Source organism: Cetorhinus maximus, chromosome 21, assembly GCF_964194155.1.
Source record: "Cetorhinus maximus chromosome 21, sCetMax3.hap1.1, whole genome shotgun sequence".
In the NCBI taxonomy this organism is placed as follows: domain Eukaryota; kingdom Metazoa; phylum Chordata; class Chondrichthyes; order Lamniformes; family Cetorhinidae; genus Cetorhinus; species Cetorhinus maximus.
In genome coordinates this window covers 8,941,171-8,967,176 of record NC_135899.1, presented here as the reverse complement: position 1 = coordinate 8,967,176, position 26,006 = coordinate 8,941,171, and the positions used below count along the sequence as shown (strand labels likewise).

At 47.8% G+C, this 26,006-nt stretch overlaps 1 protein-coding gene across 1 annotated transcript; it reads right to left on the bottom strand.

Annotated features, from left to right (window-relative positions):
* LOC144695616 (olfactomedin-like protein 2A) lies at positions 1-25,282 on the bottom strand. The gene is made up of 7 exons (XM_078566511.1): positions 24,759-25,282; positions 20,397-20,630; positions 15,283-15,390; positions 12,974-13,156; positions 10,301-10,502; positions 7,675-7,860; positions 1-3,168 (listed from the first exon to the last, which is right to left on the bottom strand). The coding sequence occupies exons 1-7, from the start codon at positions 24,819-24,821 to the stop codon at positions 2,567-2,569; spliced, it is 1,578 nt and encodes a 525-aa protein (XP_078422637.1). The 5' UTR covers positions 24,822-25,282; the 3' UTR covers positions 1-2,566.
* Between the last annotated feature and the right edge of the window lie 724 nt (positions 25,283-26,006).

The window sequence follows — 26,006 nt, the reverse complement described above, 5'->3', positions numbered from 1 at the left end:
GGTTATGAGGCCTGTGGGCCCCTTTTTGGATCCCTTCAGCGGCAACTCCCTCGTAGCCGTGGTAACCTTCTGTAAAAGCCCGGTTTCCTGATAGGCAAGTTGCAATGGCTACTATCATCACAAGGTGAGAGTGCCGGCCTCCCCATGCCGGAGAGGAAGGAGAAAGGATTACGGAAAGTATTTGACTATGCTTCCCAGTATGGATGAAAACCCCTCGTAAGCGTCCTGCAGCAGCTTGGGGGCAGTGGTTAAGGAGTCTTGCAATCAGTCTCAGCCTATAGACTGCAGGATAATGATTCTGGAACATTGCGTTCAGTTCTGGGCACCACATCTCTGGAAGGATCTATTGGCCTTGGAGCAGGTGGCAGCCCAGATTCAACAGAATAAAACCAGAGCTTAAGGGGGTTAAGTTACGAGGGCAGCTTGAACAGACTAGCCTTGTTTGTATTCCCTCGAGTCTAGAGGATTAAGGGGTGACCTAATTGGGGTGTTTAAAATGACTGAAGGAGTTGATAGTTACTCTCTTTAACCTATTTCCTCTGGTTAGGGGGAGGGGGTTTTGGAGGGGTGGTGACAGGGGTGTAGCCTAGAACAAGGAGGCTGTCATGAAGTTATTAATGTTTATAATATTATTGCAAAATATTTTTCTTTTAAAATGGAGGTTTAGTCTGTGGGCGTGTCTTAATTGGATTAAAAACAGCTAGTCTGGGTGCTTTGCTGTGTACTAGTTTTGATAGAGTGTGTTTGCATTTTTTGAATAGAGCTTTCAAAACGTGGGGTTAAAACTGACACCTATCTAGCAGATGCCAAGCAATATGTTTGTTACTAAAAAAATTGATACAATGAAAGGGGTTTTATTGTTAGAAGAGGCCGGTGATACAATGACAATTTATATTCAATGGACGGTGGTAGGTATAACCTCAGCAGTTTTGTGTGTGTAGGGCAGAGGCAATGGCAGTTGTAAGCCTCCAACTGTCTCCACAGGGACCAAAGTGAAAAGAACCTCATCTTGAATTCGTAAGGTGAAAATGCTTTTCCTGGTGTCTGGTTAAGTCTATGGGTTGCTGTTGCCTTAATGGAGATTAGTTTGGGAATTTGTTAAAAGTTATGATAGTAGTAATTTGTAACCATGTGTATATATATTTTAACCTGTGTAAATTAATAAAATGATTCATTTAGTTTAATGCAAAACCTTAAGAACTGGTGGTCTGATTCCTGAATTTAGAGTAGCATCTCAAACATAACACTTAAAATGATAAGTTATGACAGTTGTTTAAAGTTTCCCTCTGGGGTTTTTAAATAACTCAACTTTACCAACTGCATCGGTCATAACAGAGACATCACCTTAGAGTTTGAACCAGGACGTCAGGAGTGGTCAGGAAGCACTTCATCACACAAAAGTTGGGGAGTGGGATTTGGGAATCTGGAATCCCGTCCCTCAGCACTTCCCCCACCCACCACCCAAAAAAGTGGAGGGGGGTCAATGGAAAATTTCAAAACTGAGATAGATTTGCTAAAGGTATTAAGGACTGGGGAATCGAGTCAGTAAATGGAGTTAAGGTTCAGATGAGCCATGATCCAATTCAACAGTGGAACAAGCTGAATGCTCTTGTTCCCACTCCTGAACACGAGCAGTAGCCAGACTGACATCACACGTGTCAGCATTGGGTGAAAAAGAGGCTCCACTAAGCAGGTCCCTGACACCTCACTGGCTGAAATCGCACGGAATGAACAGGCATTTGAGTGCAACACTGAACAGGCCGAGGCTCTTTTCTCCAGCGAGGAGAGGGTGACCTCACCTTGGCCTTTAAAAGGTTGAAAGGGTTTGATAGGGTAGATCTGCCCCAGAGACTTTCACTGGTGTGGACAGAAGCAGAGACGAGGACCATAAATATAAGATAGTTACTGATAAAATCCAACCAGGAATTCAAGAGAGATCTCTCTACCCATAGGGTGGTGAGAATGTGGAACTCACTCCCACTGAGCTGGCTGAAGTGAAGTGTTTGGATTTATTTAAAGGGGGTAAAACAGCTGAAGAAAAGAGAAGTAAAAGGAAGACTTTCATTTAAGAGCTTTTGAAGTGAAATAATGCAGTAATTATGTGTAGTAATTGTCACTGTTGTAATGCAGCAGCCAATTTGCACTCAGTAAACGGCCACAAACAGCAATAAGATAATGACCTGATAATCGTGTTTTTAATGATGTTGATTGAGGAATAAATATTGTCGAGGACACACTGGGGATCGCTACCATGCTCTTCTGAGAAATATTGCTTGTGGGATCTTTACAATCCACCCCAGGGGGCAAATGGGGCCTCGGTTGGACGTCTCGCTTGAAAGGGGGGGGCACCTCCGTCTTGAGTTGGATGCATTGAGGGGAGGCCAGATAAGCAGAAGAGGGAGAAAAGAATAGGTTAATGGGATGAGATGAAGAGCGGTGGGAGGCAGCTCGCATGGGGCATCCATACTGGTAAGAACCAGTTGGGCCGAATGGTCTGTTTCTGTGTTGTGAAACTCTCTAACACTGGAGCCTGCTGCCGTACTAGGGTGGAGTCACGCACAGGGAGTCAGTAAGCAAACATAACATCGTAAGTGACTTGGAATCCATTGTCCCAAGCATAAAGGAGCTTGTCTGTTGGGTTGTAGTCTATCTGGGTGAGGTAAGAGTACTTGCTGTGGATGACCAGCCCTGGGTTTGACTCAAAACCGGTGTGGGTGTCAAAGGCATAGGTGATGGTGCCTTCTTTCTGCTCCCGCAGGCCCACCGCGTAGAAGACCCCGCAGATCAGGAAGTAGTTGCCATAGGAGGGCCGCCGCAGTTGGGTTTTCCAAGTGGTCTCTTTCCTGATGGTTAAGTCGACGGGATCCAGCTGGCTGAGCACCAAGATCTCCTCAGGGAGGTAGCCAAAGTCGTTGGAGAAGTAGGCCACCCAGAGGCCTCCCTCGTCCACCGTGAAGTCCACCTCGGAGTAGCCCTTCCACCCAAAGAGCCTGGTGGGCCCAGTCACCAGATCATCCAGAGAGGCCCAACTGGCAGCCGTCCGCTGCCGCAGGTCATATCGGATGATGTTCCGTGTGTAGGCCTTGTTGTAGTAGAAGGAACCATTGTAGACCGCGTGGCCCGTCCCCATCCAGCTGTACGGAAGTTTGTATGTGTTGCACCACCGGCCTGGGGAAAGCAAGCAAAATGGACGTCAGCTGCCTTCACAACAACAACAACAACAACTACTACTTGCATTTCTATAGCACCTTCCACAACCTCAAGACACCTCAAAGCACTTCACAACTAATGAAGTGCAGACACCATTGTAAGTGTAGGAAAGGTGGCAGCCAATTTGTACACAGCAAGGTCCCACAAACAGCAACGTGCTAATCTGCTTTATAGTCACGTTTGTGGTTGGCCTCAGTACACCCCAACCCCCTAGTTCTTCCTCAAATAGTGGCTATGGGATCTTTCCATCCACCTGAGATGGTAGATGATACTTCCCATCCAAAAGCTCTCGGGCAGTGCAGCACCTCCCTCAGTACTGCACTGGGAATGTCAGCCTAGATCTCGTGCTCAGGTCTCGGGGGTGGGTCTGAACCCTTGACATCCTGGCCCAGAGATGAGTGAGTGTGCTCCCCATCAAACCAGGTCTCGCAGCAGCAACAACGACAACAACTTGCATTTGTATAACAAACTTAAGGTAGTAGAATATTTCAAGGTGCTTCGCAGGAGCAAACATCAAAGGAAATTTGGTTTAGAGCCACATGAGGAGGTAATAAGAGAGACAAAGAGGTAAATTTTGAGGAGTCTTAAAGAGGCAGAGAGAAAAGGGAGGGAGAAATCCAAGATTTTAGGACCCCGGCAACTGATAAAATGGTTGCCAATGGCGGAGCAATTAAAATGGGGGGTGCTCAAGAGGCCAGAATTAGAGGAGTGCAGAGATCTCAGAGGGTTATGGGACCAGAAAAGGTTACAGAGATCCAGAGGAGTGAGGCCATGGAGGGTTTTGAAAACAAGGATGAGGATTTTAAAATCAAGATGTTGCTGGACCGGGGGCCAATGTGGCTCAGCGAGCACAGGGAGTGATGGGTGAACAGGAGTTGGTACAAGATAGGACACAGGTAGCAGGGTTTTGGATGAGCTCAAACTCACGGAAGGTAAAAGGTGACCCACCAGCTAGGAGTGGGTTGGAATAGTCAATTCTTCAGGGGAGATAGTGGTAATGTCACTGGGCTAGTAATCCAGAGGCCCAGGCTAATGCTCTGCAGACACATGTTCAAATCCCACCATGGCAGCTGGTGGAATTTAAATTCGGTTAATAAATCTGGAACTATAAAGATAGTCTCAGTAATGGTGACCATGAAACCATTGCCAATTGTTGTAAAAACCCATCTGGTTCACTAATGTCCTCTAGGGAAGGAAATCTGCCGTCCTTGCCTGGTCTGTCCTCCATGTGATTCCAGAACCACAGCAATGTGGTTGACTCTTTAACTGCCCTCTGAAATGGCCTAACAAGCCACTCGGTTCAAGAGTGATTAGGAATGGGCACTAAATGCTGGCCTTGTCAGCAATGCCCACATCACAAGGAAGAATAAAGAGATGATAACAAAGACAGAAACAAGTTGAGTGGCCAAAGGCTACAAGGTTAGACACTCATTCTTGGACCAGTTCAACATCACAACAGCTTGTGTTGTATACCCTGCCTTTGAGAATATCCCAAGGTGTTTTTCAGTGTCAGCTTGGGCTGCAGGGGCTTAAGATATATGGACAAGTAAAGAAGGAAAGATGGGTTGAGAGTCAAGTGAAGCATAAAGGGCGGTGTGGACTGGTTGGGCCAAATGGTCTGTTTCTGTGCCGCATATCCCATGTAATCCCATGTAAAATACAATGCCTGTCATTGGTGAGGGATCTGGGTGTCCTAGTGCATGAATCACAAAAGGCTAGTATGCAGGTACAGAAAGTTATTAGGAAAGCGAATAGAATGTTATCATTTATTGTGAGGGGAATTGAATACAGAAGTATGGAGGCTATGCTTCAGTTGTACAGGGCACTAGTGGGACCACAACTGGAGCACTGTGTAAAGCATCGGTGACCTTATTTAAGGAAGGATGTAAATGCGTTGGAAGCAGTTCAGAGAAGGTTTACCAGACTAATACCTGGAATGGGTGGGTTTATGAGGAAAGGTTGGACAGATTGGGTTGTATCTGCTGGAGTTTAAAAGAGTAAGAGGTGACTTAAATGAAACATATAAGATCCTGAGGGGCTTTGACAGGGTGGATGTGGGGAGGATAAAGATTCTCTTTTGGGAGAATCTAGAACTAGGCGTCACTGTTTAAAAATAAGGGGTCACCCATTTAAAACAGAGGTGAGACAAAAAATTTTCACTCAGGGTTGTGAATCTCTGGAACTCTCTTCCTGAAAAGGTGGTGCAAGCAGAGTCTTTGAATATTTTTAAGGCAGAGGTGGATAGATTCTTGGTAAGCAAAGGGGTGATAGGTTATCGGGGGTAGGTAGGATGGAGATTTCAGGTTACCATCAGATCAGCCATGATCTTATGAAATGGCAAAGCAGGCTTGAGGGGCTGAATGGCCTATTCCTTCGTATGTCACCTGTGTCTGAAATCAACTCGAAGGCCAGATCCCTGCTTTGTTAACTTGTGGTCACCAAGTGCCCTCAAACAGCACTCAGTGCGAGTGTGTCAGGCAGCTGAGAGAGAGGGGGAGGGCAGCAGGGAGTGTTCACTGTCGGGAAACAGGAAGCATTTGCCTGTCTCCGCACAGCCAGTCCATCAGAGCCAATTGGACTTGGTAGACTGGAGGCTGAGATTTTCCGAGGGGGAGGCAGACTGGGAAACGGAGGGCAGTCAGGAACATTTCAAAGGGATCCTTTGCGATGTTTCTCTCACTGCTAATGGAGAGATGTTCACACTGACGAGTCCAACTGTTTGAACCCACGGCCTGTAACCGTGGCTGGAGTCCCGCTCTGTTTCAATCACATGCGATGTACAGATTCTGTTAAATGTGAACCACACTTTGATGACAACCCTGAGCTGCACAACATTAACAATGACCACAACAGTCAAACCATCAATAGTCTGTGGGACAGACGCCAGACGCATTTCAGCAAGAACTCACCAAGAGTCTGTTAACTCTCGTCTCCTCAGTTCGAGCTCCACTCCAGAGACTTGAGCACAAAATCCTGGCCCACACCCAGCCGTACTGAGGGATTTGTATTTTTACACAGTGAGTTGCTGTGACCTGGAACACACTGCCTGTAAGTGTAGTGGAGGCAGATTTAATAGTAAAGGATTTGGATAATTATTTGAAGTGGAAAATATTTGAAGGGCTAAAAGGGAAGTGTAGGGACTGGGGTTGAATGAGAGTGGAGTAATTCTCTCTTATCTACCCTATCGAATGCATTGACCATTTTAAGCTCCTCAAATAGATGATCCACTCATTTCTGTACTACACAGTAAACAAATCAAGTCTGTGTAACCATTCTTCTTAATTTAAGCCACAACGAACAGTGTAAAACTCCAATAGACAGCTTCCACTATTAAAGACAGGGTACATAATGGAAGCAATTATGATATTGATGCCAAAGAAGCAGTACAGGAATGATGGGCTGGATGGCTGCCACTTCGTGCTGTAAGATCGAGGACTTAGTGTGTTTTTATACTCATTCACAGGATGTGGGCTTCGCTGGCTGGGCTAGCATTTATTTCCCATCCCTAGTTGCCCTTGAGAAGGTGGTGGTGAGTTGCCTTTTTGAGCCACTGCAGTCCATGTGGTGTAGGTACACCCACAGTGCTGTTAGGAAGGGAGTTCCAGGATTTTGACCCAGTGACAGTGAAGGAACTATTTCCAAGTGAGGATGATTAGTGACTTGGAGGGGAACTTCCAGGTGGCGGTGTTCCCATCTATCTGCTGTCCTTGTCCTTCTAGATGGTAGTGGTCAAGAGTTTGGAAGGTGCTGTCGAAGGAGCCTTGGTGAATTCCTACAGTGCATCTTGCAGATGGTACACACTGCTGCTACTGTGCATCGGTGGTGGAGGGAGTGAATGTTTGTGGATGTGGTGCCAGTCAAGCGGGCTGCTTTGTCCTGGATGGTGTCAAGCTTCTTGAGTGTTGTGGGAGCTACACTCACCCAGGCAAGTGGGGAGTATTCCATCACACTCCTGACATGTGCTTTGTAAATGGTGGCAAGCTTTGGGGAGTCAGGAAGTGAGTTACTCATTGCAGGATTCCTAGCCTCTGACCTGCTCTTGTAGCCAGAGTATTTATATGGCCAGTCCAGCTCAGTTTCTGGCCAATGATAACCCCCATGATATTGATAGTAGGAATTCAGTGTTGGCAATGCCATTGAATGTCAAGGGGCGATGGTTAGATTCTCTCTTGTTGGAGATGGTCATTTTCTGGCACTTGTGTGGCACAAATGTTATTTGCCACTTGTCAGCCCAAGCCTGAATGTTGTCCAGGTCTTGCTGCATTTGGACATGGACTGCTTCAGTATCTGAGGAGTCGTAAATGGTGCTGAAATTTGTGCAATCATCAGCGAACATCCCCACTTCTGACTGTATGATGGACGGAAGGTCATTGATGGAGCAGTTGAAGATGGTTGGGTCGAGGACACTACCCCGAGAAACTCCTGCAGTGATATGCTATGATGTGGTCAATCCAGGACCCTTACCCAGTTTGAAATGCTCCTGGCTGCGGAACTCGATCAACGTGGTGCCAAAGAAATAGTTGGCCACATACACTCGCTCCTGATTGACCACCGGGTCCTTCATCCAGACACCTTCCCCACGCCCGTAGCTGCTGTGTGTCTTTGGGTTCCTGATCATCACTGGAGTTCCATCGCAGCTGTCTTCTTGAACTAGATCCCAGAATGAGACAGAAAGGGAGAGTTTTCAATGGTTCAAAGCCTTTGGAAAGAGGAGGCTTCAGCAACAGATTAGGCAAAGGTAAACCAGAACAGGTCGAGGTGACAGCCTCCACTTCCCTGAAGGATTCGACAGTTAGGTTTTGGTGGACAATCCAGTTTCACGTTCACAGACATGAGTTTACTCATCCAGTACTGTAATCACCACACTCTGTAATCACCACACTCACTGTAATCAGCACAATCTGTAACCAGCACACTCACTGTGATCACCACACTCACTGTGATCACCACACTCACTGTGATCACCACACTCACTGTGATCACCACACTCACTGTGATCACCACACTCACTGTGATCACCACACTCACTGTGATCACCACACTCACTGTAATCACCACACTCTGTAATCACCACACTCACTGTAATCAGCACAATCTGTAACCAGCACACTCACTGTATTTGCCACACTCTGTAATCACCACACTCTGTAATCACCACACTCACTGTAATCAGCACAATCTGTAACCAGCACACTCACTGTGATCACCACACTCACTGTGATCACCACACTCACTGTGATCACCACACTCACTGTGATCACCACAATCTGTAACCAGCACACTCACTGTGATCACCACACTCACTGTGATCACCACACTCACTGTGATCACCACACTCACTGTGATCACCACACTCTGTAATCACCACACTCACTGTAATCAGCACAATCTGTAACCAGCACACTCACTGTGATCACCACACTCACTGTGATCACCACACTCTGTAATCACCACACTCACTGTAATCAGCACAATCTGTAACCAGCACACTCACTGTGATCACCACACTCACTGTGATCACCACACTCTGTAATCACCACACTCACTGTAATCAGCACAATCTGTAACCAGCACACTCACTGTGATCACCACACTCACTGTGATCACCACACTCACTGTGATCACCACACTCACTGTGATCACCACACTCACTGTGATCACCACAATCTGTAACCAGCACACTCACTGTATTTGCCACACTCTGTAATCACCACACTCCGTAACCATCACACTCAATGAAATTGCCACACCCACTGTAATCACCATACTCACTGTAGTCACCACACTGTAATCACCACACTCTGTAACCAGCACACTCATTGTAATTACCACACTCTGTAACCGCCACATTCACTGAAATCGCCACACTCACTGCAATCGCCACACTCACGGCAATCGCCACATTCACTGTAGTCACCACACTCTGTAACCAGCACACTCACTGTAATCACCATATTCACTGTAATCACCACACTCTAATCACCTCACTCTGTAACCAGCACACTCACTGTAATCGCCACACTTTGTAATTGCCACACTCACTGTAATCACCGCACTCACTGTAATCACCGCACCCAGTAATCGCCACACTCACTGCAATCGCCAGACTCACGGCAATCGCCACACTCACTGCAATCGCCACAATCTATAATCACCACACTCACTGTAACCCAATCACTCACTGTAATCGCCACACTCTGTAACCAGCACACTCACTGAAATCGCCACATTCACTGTAATCACCTCACTCTGTAACCAGCACACTCACTGTAATCGCCACACTTTGTAATTGCCACACTCACTGTAATCACCGCACTCACTGTAATCACCGCACCCAGTAATCACCACACTCACTGTAATCACCACACTCACTGTAATCACCACACTCACTGTAATCACCACATTACCGTAACCACCCCACTCTCGTATCTACTATAGTCCCCTAAGCATCACACTCCCCTAACCCTGGTCACTCACTGGATACAGTGGGCAGTGACTACTGAAGGTGATTGGTTACACACTGGGTACAATGGGCAGTGACTAGAGGGCAATTGGTCACACACTAGGTACAATGGGCAGTGACTAGAGGGCAATTGGTCACACATTGGGTACAATGAGCAGTGACTACGGAGGGTGATTGGTCACTCACTGCGTACAGTGGGCAGTGACTACACCACGTGATTGGTCACTACTGCATACAGTGGGCAGTGACTACAGAGGGTGATTGGTTACTCACTGCGTACAGTGGGCAGTGACTACACCACATGATTGGTCACTATGCATACAGTGGGCAGTGACTACAGAGGGTGATTGGTTACTCACTGCGTACAGTGGGCAGTGACTACACCACATGATTGGTCACTCACTGCGTACAGTGGGCAGTGACTGCACCATTTGATTGGCCACTCACTGTGTACAGTGGGCAGTGACTACACCACGTGATTGGTCACTCACTGCACACAGTGGGCATTGCCTACACCCGTCAAGCCTAATCTCAATCGTCACTTTCCAAACGTCCTAAGAGAAGCAAGGATAATGGTAGAATTTTGAGGTTTCCTGGATTTTCTGAAAGCGTCAATCCTGAACTTACTCATGTTTCCATTCTCATCTGGAGGTTTTCCAGTAACTGCCTTGGGGAGGGACACTATTGGGCGAGCAGTGGGTGTGTGCAGTTGCATCCTGGGCTTCTGAGTGACAGAGGACTGAGAGCTGAGCAAATAGTTTGGGCTGACATTCTTCAATGGCTTCCCACTCCAAGACGATGGCTTGCTAGTGCTCAACTTGGTCACGTCCTGCAAGAAGGCAACAGTATTTCCTTAGAGACATTTAAGGAGAGATTTACCACAGGTGTTCGAAATCTGCTTTTGATAAAGTAAATATATTTCAACAGGCAGGAGGGTCAGTAACCAGAGGACACTGATATAAGCTAATTGGCAAAAGAACCAGAGGGGGAGGGAAGAATAATGTTTTTTATGCAGCAAGTTGAAAGCAGATTCAAGAGCAACTTTCAAATGGAAATCAGAAAAGTTTTTGAAATTTTGCAGAGATATGGGGAGAAAGCAGGGGATTGTGACTAATTAGACAGCTCTTTTAAAGAGCTGGCACAGACATGTTGGGCTGAATAGCCTCCTCCTGTGCTGTATCATTTTATATGTCCGTCAACACAGATTAAGGAGGTTCAATTAGGATTAAATTTGCTCTGCTGTCGTGCAGACAGGATTTATTTTTCCAATCATCATGCCTGTTGTAATGCTTGTTGGATGTGTGTTAGAGGATTGTGAATTGAAGGGACTGAAGGGTGGTGCCAAGAGAGCGTTAAACCATCAGTGAGGAGCAGGGGAGCTCTCCCGGTGTCCTGACCAACATTCACCCCCTCAACTAGCACTCATAAGAAAAGATTAACTGGTCATTTGTCTCCTCCTTGTGGCATCTTGCTCTGCGCACATTTGCCTGCATGGCCATAACTATGACTCTTCCAGCGACTTCTGCTAACCTCCTGGAGGATTAACTGCATAGAAATATCCAGGCAATTGTTAATCTTTACTTGGTAAAAAATATAGTTGCCCAATGGGAGGCAAGATATTCACTGGCAATACATCCATTAACAATAATGTTCAGTCTCATTCGCAAATCCCCAGATGCTGGAGTCCACGTCCATATGCAGCAAGACCTGAACAATATCCAGGCTTGGGCTGATAAGTGGCATGAAACATTCGCACTACATAAGTGCCAGGCAATGACCATCTCCAACAAGAGAGAATCTAATCATCTCCACTCGACGTTCAATGGCATTACCATCACTAAATCTCCCACTATCAACACCCTGGGGTATAGCATTGACCAGAAACTGAACTGGACTAGCCATATAAATACTGTGGCTACAAGAGCTGTAACTGCGGACAGTCATTAACAGCCTTTGCCCTCTGGAAGCTGACTGTTTGGAGACGCATTGGAAGAAGTGAGCAATAACAAAAAGCTCAGCTGGCGGAGAAGAGGGTCCAGGGGGCCCATGAACCTTGGAACTTCTCAGCCGACTGTCTTTACCTGCACAAAATGCAGCAGACCCTGCCATGCCAGAGTAGAGTTTCTGAGCCACACCAGGCGATGCTTAACAAAGATTTGACCACCACAGTGCAAACCGTTGTCTTATGAGATGGAATGCTGCCAGGCAGGAGGACAAGAGCTGGTCAGAGGCTGGGAATTTGGTGGCGAGCAACTCACCTCCTGACTCCCCAAAGCCTGTCCACAATCTACAAAGCACAAGTCAGGAGTGTGATGGAATACTCCCCACTTGCCTGGATGAGTGCAGCTCCCACAGCACTCAAGAAACTTGACACCATCCAGGACAAAGCAGCCCGCTTGAATGGCACCCCATCCACAAACATTCACTCCCTCCACCACTGACGTACAGTAGCAGCAGTTTGTACCATCTACAAGATGCACTGCAGCAACTCACCAAGCCTTCTAAGACAGCACCTTCCAAACTCACGACCTCTACCTCCTAGAAGGACAAGGGCAGCTGATGCATGGGAACCACCGTAAGAGTCATTGCATTACAGAAGCAGATCATTCTGCCCATCGGGTTCATGACAGGTCTCTGTAGAATAATCCAATCATTCCCAATCCCCTGCTCTATCCCTGTAGTCCTATAAGTTAATTTCCCTCAAGTACCCATCCAGTTTTTCCTTTTGAGATCATTCATCATCTCCCCTTCCATCAATGTCGTAGTCATTTCCACTCACTGTGTAAAAAAAATTCTTCCTCACATCACCCCTTGCATTTCTTGGCCAGAATCTTAAATCTGTGTCCCCTGGTCCTTGTACCATCAGCTAAAGGGAACAGCTTTTCTTTGTCTGGAAGTTCCCCTCCAAGCCACTCACCATTCTGACTTGGAAATATATCGCTGTTCCTTCACTGTCGCTGAGTCAAAATCCTGAAACTCCCTCCCTAACAAAACTGTGGGTGTGCCTACACCACATGGACTGCAGCAGTTCAAGAAGGCAGTTCAGCACAACCTTCTCAAGGGGCAATTAGGGATGGGAAATAAATGTTGGCCTAGCGAGCGGCCCCCACATCTCATGGAAGAATGAAAAGATAAAAGAAGGGATTTGAAGTTTTCATTCATAAAGCACATTGTCATCACAAACTGCACATTGTTATTTATTTATTTTGCTACACAGATCATTGAGGGATCCTCTCAAGCCCTGCCCCAGAACCTAAAGGGGGATTGGCATTTTGTACCCACCGAGTGTCTCGCTAGTACCTTTGCGGTTTTATCTGGTGGGGAGAGTTGCTGCTTCTGCAGTAGGAAGTTGAGTTTGCTGATCTCCTTCCTGACATTCCTCATGGTGATGGAGAAGTTCTGGTAGACGAAATGATGCTGAACAATCCTCTCAAAGGTCTCCCTCAGGAGCGGGTTGACGCTGGGAACATTACGTTCCAGCCTCTGGTTCAAAACAAACATCCCCATGAATGCAAAAACTTCATTCAACAAAGATAACAACCTTTAGGAATATTAGACCCAGACGAGTTGCCGGTCTCTCGTACAGATCGACCCAAGCGCCTGCATAATGACACAGAATGTACAGCACAAAACAGGCCATTCTGCCCAGTGGATCCAGACTACTCCTTATGTTCCACATGAGCCCCCTCTCATCCGTGAGGGAATAGGGAACCGCATATCCGAGTTTGCTGATGGCGCTAAATTAAACGCACTGTAAGTAGAAATGATGGAGGAGCAGAGAGTGAGGGGTCCACGTACAGAAGTCACTAAAAACTGGTGAACAGGTACAGCCTGCATTGATGTGGAGTCTTTGGTAATACGTCCCAGGGCACTTGACAAGAGTGCTATTGGACACAAATCTGATACCGAGCCACCCAAGGAGATACGAGGACAGCTGAACAAGGCTGGTAGGTAAGTTTTAAGAAGTATCTTAAAGGTGGAGAGAGGCAGAGGGAGGAACACCAGAGCTTGGGGGCCCAATCAGCTAAAGGCATGGCCACCAATGGTGGAGCAAAGGAACAAGAGGCCAGAATTGGAGGAGCTCAGATATCTTGGAGGGTTGTGGGGTGAGTGGAGATTACAGAGGAAATGGAGGGGCAAGGCCATGGAGGGATTTGAACACAGATGCGAATTTTAAATTTGAGGCAATGCTGGACTGGGGGCCTGTGTATGTCAAGGGGCACAGAGGGTGACCCACTTGCACACCATGTTTCTCACCTCACTCCTCTGACCAGAAATGCACTCAATGGTCTCCTGGACTCTCTGATCCTTTTTCATGGGATGTGGGCATCACTGGCAAGGCCAGCATTCATCACCTATCCTCTAATTGCCCTTGAACCCAGTGGCTTGCCACACCATTCCTGAGGGCAGTTAAGAGTCTACCACATTGCTGTGGGTCTGGAGTCACATGTAGGCCAGACCAGGTAAGGATGGCAGATTTCCTTCCCTAAAGGGGCATTGGTGAGCCAGCTGGGTTTTTATGGCAATTGCTGATAGCTGTCACAGTCACCATTACTGAGACCAACTGTTCAATTGCAGATTTATTTATTGAATATAAATTCCACCAGCTGCTATTCGTGGGATTTGAACCCATGTCCCCCAGACTATTAGCCTGGATTTCAAGCCCAGTGACATTACCACTACACCATTGTCTGCCCCCACTGATCCAATTCAATAACTTTCCCTATTACAATAATTTTATGTTGTAGCATCAGATGGGTATGCCTCAGCACTGCTGCCAGAGTCAGGAACACTAGTCGCCGTGCAGTAACAGTTCAGTTACTGGTTACGGTAAACTGGTGACAGTTTATGAGGAGACAGCCCTCACCACCACCATCTGCACCAAATCCCCACTGGCTTTGGCCCCAGGGCTGCTGGTAGGTGGCCAAAGTACCAGCTTCAGCAATGAAATCCACAGTTAACACCGACATTCCAGCTCTCCGTAATCCTATCAGCAAGCAACTATTCAGATTCCACCGCCTATCACTTGGCACATGCCTGGATCATTTCTGTAAGATTATCTATTAGCCACCAAGCTGACGCTTAACAGCTAGATCTAGTGCAGCGGCTAGGGTACTGGGTCAGGGACTCAGTGGACTGAACCAATATTCCAAAGAACATAAGTGCAGACGTCCCCCATCACACCACCGCTGCACCCCCACCTCCCGCTCCATTCACATCGGCAGGACCAGAAGATCCCACTGGCGTGAGGGGCTGTAAAATTCCAGCCTGACTGTCTACAACCTCAGCTTACTTTCTGAAGGAAGGAAACCTGCTGTCCTTACTCAGTCAAGGCACATATGTGACTCCAGTCTCGCACCCTAATGTAGTCGACTCTTCAACAGCCTTGGAAGTAGCCTAATAAATCACCAGGGCCATTCCTTCACTGTTGCTGGGTCAAAATCCTGGAACGGCCTCTCTAACAGCACTGTGAGTGTACCTACACCACATGGACTGCAGCAATTCAAGAAGGCAGCTTACCTCTGCCCTTCTCAAGGTCAATTGGAGGAGGAGAATAAATGCTGGCCTTGCCAACGATGTCCACATCCTGAGAATGAATGTCCCCATACCTTCTCCAGCTTCTTCAGTTGACTGTTGAGTTTGGCTGAGTAGGAATTTAGTCTCTTCATCTCGGCGTTGTCAAAGATCTTTTGGAGGTCAGTAGTCAGCGCCTGGATCTGTGGGAACCAAAACACAAGAATCAGATACCAGGGAAACCTGGGTCTGCATGAACTGTGAGGGGTTAAAGGTCACACTGCCAAGTAAGAAAACTCTGGGGAACAGGTGGGTGGGAGAGGGAGAAGTAAAGAGCAAGTAACATACATGCCACACAAGTACCAGGCAATGACCATCTCCAACAATGGAGAGAATCTATCCATTGTCCTTTGACATTCAGTGGTATTACCACCGCTGAATTCCCTCTATCAACACCCTGGGGGTTTCCATTGACCAGAAACTGAACTGGACTAGCCATATAAATTCTGTGGCTACAAGTCAGTGGCTGGGAATTCTGCCGCATGTAACTCATTTCCTGACCCTCCAAAGCCTGTCCACCATCTACAAGGCACAAGTCAGGAATGTGATGGAATACTCTCCACTTGCCTGGATAAGCACAGCTCCAACAGCACTCAAGAAGCTCGACATCAAGACAAAGCAGCCTACTTGATTGGCATCACATCCAAACCCATTCACCCTGTCCACCACCAACACACAATGGCAGCAGTGTGTACCATCTACAAGATGCTCTGCAGGACTCACCAAGGCTTCTTAGGTAGCACCTTCCAAACCAAAGGCCACCACCATCTAGAAGGACAAGGGCAGCAGATAGATGGGAACACCACCACCTGGAAGTTTCCCACCAAGCCACTTACCATCCTGACATTTTTTTTATTCATTGATGGGATGTGGGCTTCACTGGCTGGACCAGCATTTATTGCCCATCCTTAGTTGCCCTTGAGAAGGTGGTAGTGAGCTGCCTTCTTGAACCGCTGCAGTCCATGTGGTGTAGGTACATCCACAGTGCTGTTAGGAAGGGAGTTCCAGAATTTTGACCCAGCAACAGTGGAGGAACGGTGATATATTTCTAAGTGAGGACGGTGAGTGACTTGCAGGGGAACTTCCAGGTGGTGGTGTTCCCATCTATCTGCTGCCCTTGTCTTTCTGGATGGTAGTTGTCACGGGTTTGGAAGTTGCTGTCTGAGGATCCTTGGTGAATTCCTGCAGTGAATCTTGTACACACTGGTACACATTGCTGCTACTGTGCATCGGTGGTGGAGGGAGTGAATGTTTATAGATGTGGTGCCAATCAAGTGGGCTGCTTTGTCCTGGTTGGTGTCAAGCTTCTTGAGTGTTGTGGGAGCTGCACTCATCCAGGTAATTGGGGATTATTCCATCACACTCCTGATTTGTGTGTTGTAGATGGTGGACAGGTTTTGGGGAGTCAGGAAGTGAGTTACTCACCAAAGAATTCCTAGCCTCTGACCTGCTCTTGTAGCCAGTATTTATATGGCTAGTCCAGTTCAGTTTCTGGTCAATGGTAGCCCCCAGGATGTTGATAGTGGGGGATTCAGTGATGGTAATGCCATTGAATGTCATGGGGCGATGGTTAGATTCTCTCTTGTTGGAGATGGTCATTGCCTGGCACTTGTGTGGTGCAAATGTTACTTGCTACTTTCCAGCCCAAGCCTGGATATTGTCCAGGTTTTGCTGCATTTGGACATGGACTGCTTCAGCATCTGAGGAGTCATGAATGGTGCTGAACATTGTGCAAACATCAGCGAACATCCTAACTCCTGACTTTACGATGGAAGGAAGGTCATTGATGAAACATCTGAAGATGGTTGGGCCAAGGACACTACCCTGAGGAACTCCTGCAGTGATGTCCTGGAGCTGAGATGACTGACCTCCAACAACCACAACAATCTTCCTTTGTGCTAGGTATGACTCCAACTAGTGGAGAGTTTCCCCCGTGATTCCCATTGACTCCAGTTTTGCTAGGGCTCCTTGATGCCACACTTGGTCAAATGTGGCCTTGATGTCAAGGGCAGTCACTCACCTCACCTTGGGATTTCAGCTCTTTTGTCCATATTTGAACTAGGGCTGTAATGAGGTCAGGAGCTGAGTGGCCCTGGCAGATCCCATATTGGGCGTCAGTGAGCAGGTTATTGGTAAGCAAATGCCACTTGATAGCATTGTTGATAACCCCTTCCATCACTTTACTGATGATCGACAGTTGACTAATGGGGCGGTAACTGGTCAGGTTGGATTTGTCCTGCTTTTTGTCTACAGGACATACCTGGGCAATTTTCCACATAGCAGGGTAGATGCCAGTGTTGTAGCTGTACTGGAACAGCTTGGCTAGGGGCACGGCGAGCTCTGGAGCTCAAACCATCAGTACTATTGCCAGAATATTGTCAGAGCCCATAGTCTTTCCAGTATCCAGTGCCTTCAGCCGTTTATTGATATCACGTGGAGTGAATTGAATTGGCTGAAGACTGGCATCTGTGATGCTGGGGACCTCCGGAGGAGACCGAGATTGATCATCCACTTGGCACTTCTGGCTGAAGATTGTAGCAAATGCTTCAGCCTTATCTTTTGCACTGATGCGCTGGACTCCCCCATCCTTGAGGATGGGGATATTTGTGGAGCTTCCTCCTCCAGTTAGTTGTTTAATTGTCCACCACCATTCACAACTGGATGTGGCAGGACTGCAGAGCTTAGATCTGATCAGTTGGTTGTGGGGTCGCTTAGCTCTATCACTTGCTGCTTATGCTGTTTGGCATGCAAGTAGTCCTGTGTTATAGCTTCACCAGGTTGACACCACTTTTAGATATGCCTGGTACTGCTCCTGGCATGCCCTCCTGCATTCTTCATTGAACCAGGGTTGACCCCCTGGCTTGATGGTAATGGTAGAGTGGGGGATATGTCGGGCCATGAGGTTACAGATTGTGTTTGAGTATAAATCTGCTGCTGATGGCCCACAGCGCCTCATGGATACTAAGTCTTGAGTTGCTAGATCTGTTTGAAATCTATCCCATTTAGCACGGTGGTAGTGCCACACAACACAATGGAGGGTATCCTCAATGTGAAGACAGGACTTCGTCTCTACAATGACTGTGTAAACTCATAGACGTTTACAGTACAGAAGGAGGCCATTTGGTCCATCGTGTCTACGCCGGTCAACAAAGATGTGATTACACTAATCCCATTTTCCAGCGCTTGGCCCATAGCCCTGGAGGCTATGGTAACACAAGTGAATCTCTAAATACTTCTTAAATGTGAGTTTCTGACTCAACCACCCTTTCAGGCAGTGAGTTCCACACTCCCACCAACCTCTGGGTGAAAAAAAAAATTCTCCTCGACTCCCCTGTTAGCCTTCTACCTTTTACCTGAAATATATGCCCCTTGGTTATTAATCCCCTCTACTAATGGAATAAGTGCCTTCCTATCCACGCCCCTCATAATCTTATAAACCTCTATTATGTCCCCTCTCAACCTTCGCTGCTCCAAGGAAAGCAACCACAGCCTATCCAATCTTTCCTCATAGCTCAGACCCTCCAGCATAGGCAGCATCCTGGGAAATCTCCTCAGTACCCACTCCAGTGCAATCACATCTTTCCTACTGATACTGTCATGGACAGATACATCTGCAGCAGGCAGGTTGGTGAGGATGAGGTCAAGTATGTTTTTCCCTCTTGTTGGTTCCCTCGCCACCTGCCGCAGACCCAGTCTAGCAGTTATGTCATTTAGGACTCAGCCAGCTTGGTCAGTAGTGATGCTGAGGGAGGGCGGTACGTGGTAATCAGCAGGAGGTTTCCTTGCCCATGTTTGACCTGATGCCATGAGACTTCATGGGGTGCAGAGTTGGTGTTGAGGACTCCCAAGGCAACTCTCTCCCGACTGTATACCACTGTGCCGCCACCTCTGCTGGGTCTGTCCTGCCAGTGGGATAGGACATACCCAGCGATGGTGATGGTGGTGTCTGAGACATTACCTGTAAGATATGATTCCGTGAGGATGACTATGTCAGGCTGTTGCTTGACTAGTCTGTGAGACAGCTCTCCCAATTTTGGCACTAGCCCCCAGACATTAGTAAGAAGGACTTTGCAGAGTCGACAGCGCTGAGATTGCCATTGTCATTTTTAGTGCCTAGGTCAATGTCAGGTGGTCTGTCTGGTTTCATTCCTTTTTTGAGGCTATGTAGCAGTTTGATACAACTGAGTGGCTTGCTAGGCCACTTCAGAGGGCAGTTAAGAGTCAGCTTCATGTGACTCCAAACCAGGTAAGCACAGCAGGTTTTCTTCCCTGAAGATGAGTTTTTACAACAATCGACAATGGTTTCATAGTCGTCATTAGACTTTTAATTCCACATTTTTATTGAATTTAAATTGCTCCATCTGCCGTGCCAGGATTCAAACCTGGGTCCCCAGAGCATAACCCTGGGTCCCTGGATTACCAGTCCAGCGGCAATACCACTACGCCATCACTTCCCCCTTGGAAATATATCGCCGTTCCTTCACTGTCGCTGGGTCAAAATCCTGGAATTCCCTCCCCAACAGCACTGTGGGTGTACCTACATTACAGCAACTGCAGCGGTTCAAGAAGACAGCTCACCACCACCTTCTCAAGGGCAGTTAGGGATGGGCAACAAATGCTGGCCTCATGAATGATACTCAGATCCTATCAACAGATGTTTAAAAAATGCAGGAGGGTGATGCGGAGGGAGATGTGAGGGGAATAAAGGACAAAGGGAATGCAGGAAGGAGGGAGAAAGATATAGAGAGCGAGGGAAGAACAGAGGGAACACTAGTCACCCATTCGCTCCTCTGAAGTTAACCCTTGCAGTGCTCTGATTGCACTATTCCTTCTCTCCTTCTCTGTCTCCTTTTCCTATTTTTTCCCTCTGTCTCATTCACTATATTTTGCTTATCCTCCAGCTCTGATGAAACATTTCCACTTCACTGACTGACTGACCTGCTGTATATTGCTAGCATTGGCAGCATTTTTTGTTCTCTTATTATCTTTCCTGGTTGACCTTGCGGCCTACAAGCCTCACCAGACCATGAGCCTTTCTCTGGGCCATAGGCACCACTGGCTATTGTCGTCTCTCTCTCTCTCGGTTTTGCAACACCATCAATCCTCAGAAGACAGCCCCAAAGACAGCTGGCCGGGGTGCGAAACTTACTGTTGTCAAGTCCAAGGCATGTAACTTTGTCCTTGTTGCTCTCCATTCACTCTTGCCTTCACATGGGTCAACCCCACAGTAGCACTTGCACTTTGACCCCGAGCTCGCCATCTCCTGTGGCTGAAAGCCTCCGGCCCAAGCCTTGCCACCCCTCCATCGTGTCTCCTCAGGGGTGGGCATTCTGAAGGCGCAGTTACAGTCAGTTTCCTCTGTCCTCCTCAATGCAGCTTTGTTCTGAACAGGTTAAATAAACACAAAGAATTACACAGAATTTGTTGCACAGAAACAGGTCATTCAGCCCAACTGACCCAAGCTGGTGTCTATGCTCTACATGAGCCTCCTTGCATCCCTCTTCATCTAACCCCATCAATGTATCCTTCTGAGAGGTGATTTGATCAAAGCTTTTGAGTTACTAAGAGGAACTCATAGATAAAAAGGAAGTATTGTGGTAACATCTCTACCTTTAGTTCAGAAGTTCCAGGTTCAAGTCCCACTTCAGGACTTGATGGCCACTTGAAGGTGGGTCGGTAACCTGGCCAAATAGGTTGATTATCAACCTCTAATCCATTATGCCTGATGGCAGGTAGTAAGAGAAGGAGAATTTTGTGGTCAACCATACTGCAGAAGGCAATGGCAAACCACGGCAGTGCTTTGCCAAGCATAATCATGAACCAATCCAATGGAAGTCCATGGTCACCAAAGCCCATTAGGTACCTGAAGGAGGAGGATAGTTAGAGAGAAACTATTCCTGTTAGTAGCGGTTAGTTAGTGGTTAGAAAGTATAGGACTACAAGGATTGACAAAATATTAGAGCCAGGTCTTTCAGGAGTGTCATTAGGAAATGCTTTTACTTTTAAAGTTCTGCAGAAGTTTGAAACTCTCTTCCATAAACGGCAAATGATGCTGGATCGATAGTTAATTTTAACTCTGTCATTGATAAATTTTTGTTATCCAAAGTTATTAAGGGATAGAAGGCAAAGGCAAGAATATGGAGTTTGATCACAGGTCAGCCATTGAACAGTGGAACAGACTTGAGGAGCTGAAAAGGGCCTCTTTTTGTTCCTATGTCCCTTTCTCCTTCATGCGTTTATTCAGCTTCCTCTTAAATGTATCTGTACCATTCACCTCAACCACTCCCTGTGGTAACGAGGTCCATGTTCTCGCCATTCTCTGGATGAAGAAGTTTCTCCTGAATTCCCAATTGGATTTACCCGTGACTGTCCTATAATGGTGGTCCCCGAATGTTGGTCTTCCCCAATAAATGGAAACTATATCTCACCAAAGATGTGGAAAATACGGATGTTAGAAACACCAGCCGGGAGGCTTTTACTTAAGAATCAATTTCAGTTCAGGACTCTATTCCTGGGTTTAAAAACAAAATCTAATGAAAGAATATCACAGGCCAGCTGAAACCAGTAAGGCCTCTCTGGACGACAGTTTTAATGGAAAATAGCCATGTGCAGCTCCCAAACCTAAGGAAGAAAATAACTTGCTTTTATTCAACACCTTTCATGATCTCAGGATCTCACAAAGCACTTTACAGCCAAGGAAATCATTTTTGATTTTTGGAGTAACTGTTGTGATGTAAGCAGCTAATATGTGTATAGCGAACTGCCACTCATGGTAAAGCGATAAATGACCAGGTGAGCTGTTTTAAGTGATGTTAAGGGATAAATATTGACCAGGACACCAGGGAGAACTCACCTAATTCTCTTCCAAATCGTGGGATTATTTATATTCACCCTAGAGGGCAGACAGTACCTCAGTTGAATGTCTCATCTGAAAGACAGCACCTCTGACAGTGCAGCACTCCCACAGTTTCTGATGTGGGAGTTGAACCCACAACCTTCTGACTCGGAGATGAGAGGGCGAATTGCTAACAGTGCATCAGAGCAGATGTAGCTTCCTGGTTCGGTCATCATATTACCACGGTCCTGACATGCCCAACACACATTCACACACGTACACACATGCACACGCGCACACACACACACACGCATGCACACGCACACGCACATGTTAGAGTGACTGCCCTTGACATCAAGGCAGCATTTGACCGAGTGTGGCATCAAGGAGCTCTAGCAAAACTGAAGTCAATGGGAATCAGGGGAAAAACTCTCCGCTGGTTGGAGTCATACTTAGCACAAAGGAAGATGGTTGTGGTTGTTGGAGGTCAATCATCTCAGCTCCAGGACCTCACTGCAAGGATCCCTCAGAGTAGTGTCCTCGGCCCAACCATCTTCAGCTGCTTCATCAATGACCTTCCTTCCAACATAAGGTCAGAAGTGGGGATGTTCGCTGATGATTATACAATGTTCAGCATCATTCTTGACTCCTCAGATACTGAAGTAGTCCATGTCCAAATGCAGCAAGACCTGGACAATATCCAGGGTTGGGCTGACAAGTGGCAAGTAACATTTGCGCCACACAAGTGCCAGGCAATGACCATCACCAACAAGAGAGAATCTAACCATCGCCCTTTGACATTCAATGGTATTACCATCGCTGAATTCCTCACTTCAACACCCTGGGGGTTACCATTAAGCAGAAACTGAACTGGACTAGCCATATAAATACTGGCTACAAGAGCAGGTCAGAGGCTAGGAATTATGTGGTGAGTAACTCACCTCCTGACTCCCCAAAACCTGTCCAATCTACAAAGCACAAGTCAGGAGTGTGATGGAATACTCCCCACTTGCCTGGATGAGTGCAGCTCCCACAACACTCAAGAAGCTCGACACCGTCTAGGACAAAGCAGCCCATTTGATTGGCACCACATCCACAAACAGTCAGTCCCTCCACCACCAACGCACAGTGGCAGCAGTATGTACCATCTACAAGATACGCTGCAGAAACCCATCAAGGATCCTTACACAGCACCTTCCAAATCCACGACCACTACCATCTAAAAGGACAAGGGCAGCAGATAGATGGGAACACCACCACCTGGAAGTTCCCCTCCAAGTCACACACCATCCTGACTTGGAAATATATCACAGTTCCTTCACTGCTGTTGGGTCAAAATGCTGGAACTCCCTCCCTAACAGCACTGTGGGTGTACCTGCACTACAGGGACTGCAACAGTTCAGGAAGGCAGTTCAACACCACCTTCTCAAGGGAAATTAGTGCTGGGCAATAAATGCTGGCCTAGCCAGCGACACCATGAACAAAATTTTTCAAAAGTTACCCGTGACTCTTCTTTGAAACAGCCATGGGATCTTTTACATCCACCCGAGAAGGCAGACAGGACCTCGGCTTCGAAAGACAGCACCTCCGACAGTACAGCACTCCCCTCAGTACTGCACTGGGGGTGTGGGATAGAATTTGCACCCAACTCTCTGTAGTGGAATTTGAACCTTCAACCTCCAGACTCAGGGGTAAGCGAGCCACCCACGGAGCTTCACCTGAGTCAGGGGAGAGAGAGCCACCCATGGAGCTACACCTGGGTCAGGGGAGAGAGAGCCACCCATGGAGCTACACCTGGGTCAGGGGAGAGAGAGCCACCCATGGAGCTACACCTGAGTCAAGGGAGAGAGAGCCACCCATGGAGCTCTACCTGAGTCAGGGGAGAGAGAGCCACCCACGGAGCTCTACCTGAGTCAGGGGAGAGAGAGCCACCCACGGAGCTACACCTGAGTCAGGGGAGAGAGAGCCACCCACGGAGCTACACCTGAGTCAAGGGAGAGTGAGCCACCCATGGAGCTTTACCTGAGTCAAAGGAGAGTGAGCCACCCATGGAGCTTTACCTGAGTCAGGGGAGAGAGAGCCACCCACGGAGCTTTACCTGAGTCAGGGGAGAGAGAGCCACCCACGGAGCTTTACCTGAGTCAGGGGAGAGAGAGCCACCCACGGAGCTTTACCTGAGTCAGGGGAGAGAGAGCCACCCATGGAGCTCTACCTGAGTCAGGGGAGAGAGAGCCACCCACGGAGCTACACCTGAGTCAGGGGAGAGAGAGCTGCCCACGGAGCTCCACCTGGGTCAGGGGAGAGAGAGCTGCCCACGGAGATCCACCTGGGTCAAGGGAGAGAGAGCTGGCCACACCACCACACCCGAGTCGGTAAAAGTGACCACGAGACTGTCGAACAAGTCCAATTGGTTCATTGACGCCTCTCCAGATAAGGGAAGCTGCCACCCTGAGTGACTCCAGACCCACAGCAACACGGTTTCCAACCCACTTGTTTCAAGACCCACGACAAAGATTTGGGCAATTCTGGATTGGCAGTAAATACCAGCCTCGCCCACAGCCCAAGAGTGGAGTTTTAAAAATAGGGCTCGGTGCCACCACTAAAGCACACAAAGCCTCTCAGCACCTCTGCTGCCAGCCAGCCCATACCCTGTAGGATATAAACCTTGGTCCTTACCTGGGCTAAGGTGGTCAGCGTAGAGTTCACGAGCAGTGTAAAGACCATCAGTCCAGCCCTCATTGTGTCACCAGCTCAACCGTCTCCTGCCCCCACAGCCTGCGCCCTCACTGCAGTCCAAGAGCTGGCATTTTACTGGGTTAAGCCAGGGTGCCACTCTGCCTCCCCATCCTATGCCAGGCTGATAAAGGAGGCAGTGGCCACGAGGAGCAGGGGAATGTGTCTGGGGTAGAGGTGCCTCCTTGCGCTAGAGTTCCATTGCTTTGCTGCTGTCTATTGAGATTCTGCCACTCACTGGTTAATGCCAAGTTTCTCGGGAGCAGTCCCCGGGGTGGGGGTGGGGAGGCTCGGTCTTCAGAGCTCTACCCTTATGCTCGCACCGACACCAGTCAGCATTTAAACTGTATTCAGTGTCAGGCCCTAGCGGGGACATGTACACCAGCCCTGTTCCCTTTCACTTTCTCTGTCGTCCTGCCTGACTCTCCCTCTCTCCCTCTCTGCCTTTCTGCGCACATCACTCTGCCTTTGTTGTGTTTTCTTATAGACTAGGGTCATAACTGCTGTTTAACCCATTGCACGCCAAAACTGCACACCCCCAGCACCCTTCACCTGGCCAACTGCACCACCTAGAGGCAGAGCTCGATACCAGCTGGTGGGAACTTGTTCCCTGATCCACCAAATGGGAGCAGAGATTGACTATTTGACCATGCGGAGCATCACAGCTGAGGTCCCCATGCTGAATGCACACAGGAACCACTGATTATTTCTTTCCACACACACTCTCTGCAGGCCAAGCTCACCGTGATCATCTCTAATGTTAAATTACTACTCGACAACGACTCACATTTATATATCGCCTTTAACCCAAGACCCCTCACAGGAGTTTTACGTCAGCCTATTCTACTGTCAGCCCTGGCTCGGTGGGTAGCTCCTTCACCTCTGAGTCAGAAGGTCATGGATTCAAGTCCCACTCCAAGGTTTGAGCACAAAAATCTAGGCTGACACTGCCAGTGCAGTACTGAGGGAGTGCTGTACTATCAGAGAGATCTTTCAGATGAGATGTTAAAATCAGGCCCTGTCTGCCCTCTCAGGTGAACGTAAAATATCCCAAAGCCTCCATTTTGAAGAAGAGCAAGGGAATTCTCCCACAATGTCATGGTCAATGTTTCTTCATTTGTCAACATCGCAAAAACAGGTTAGCTGGTCATCGTCTCAATTGCTTGTTGTGGGATCTGCCTGTGCGTGAAT

Excerpts from the sequence above, each read along its gene's own strand:
- LOC144695616 (XM_078566511.1), bottom strand. The coding sequence starts at position 24,821 with ATGAGGGCTGGACTGATGGTCTTTACACTGCTCGTGAACTCTACGCTG. Across the intron at positions 10,503-12,973 it reads CACCAGATAAAACCGCAAAG|GACGTGACCAAGTTGAGCAC; the intron begins GTACTAGCGAGA and ends GCCTTCTTGCAG. Across the intron at positions 3,169-7,674 it reads CCAGGAGCATTTCAAACTGG|GCCGGTGGTGCAACACATAC; the intron begins GTAAGGGTCCTG and ends TGCTTTCCCCAG.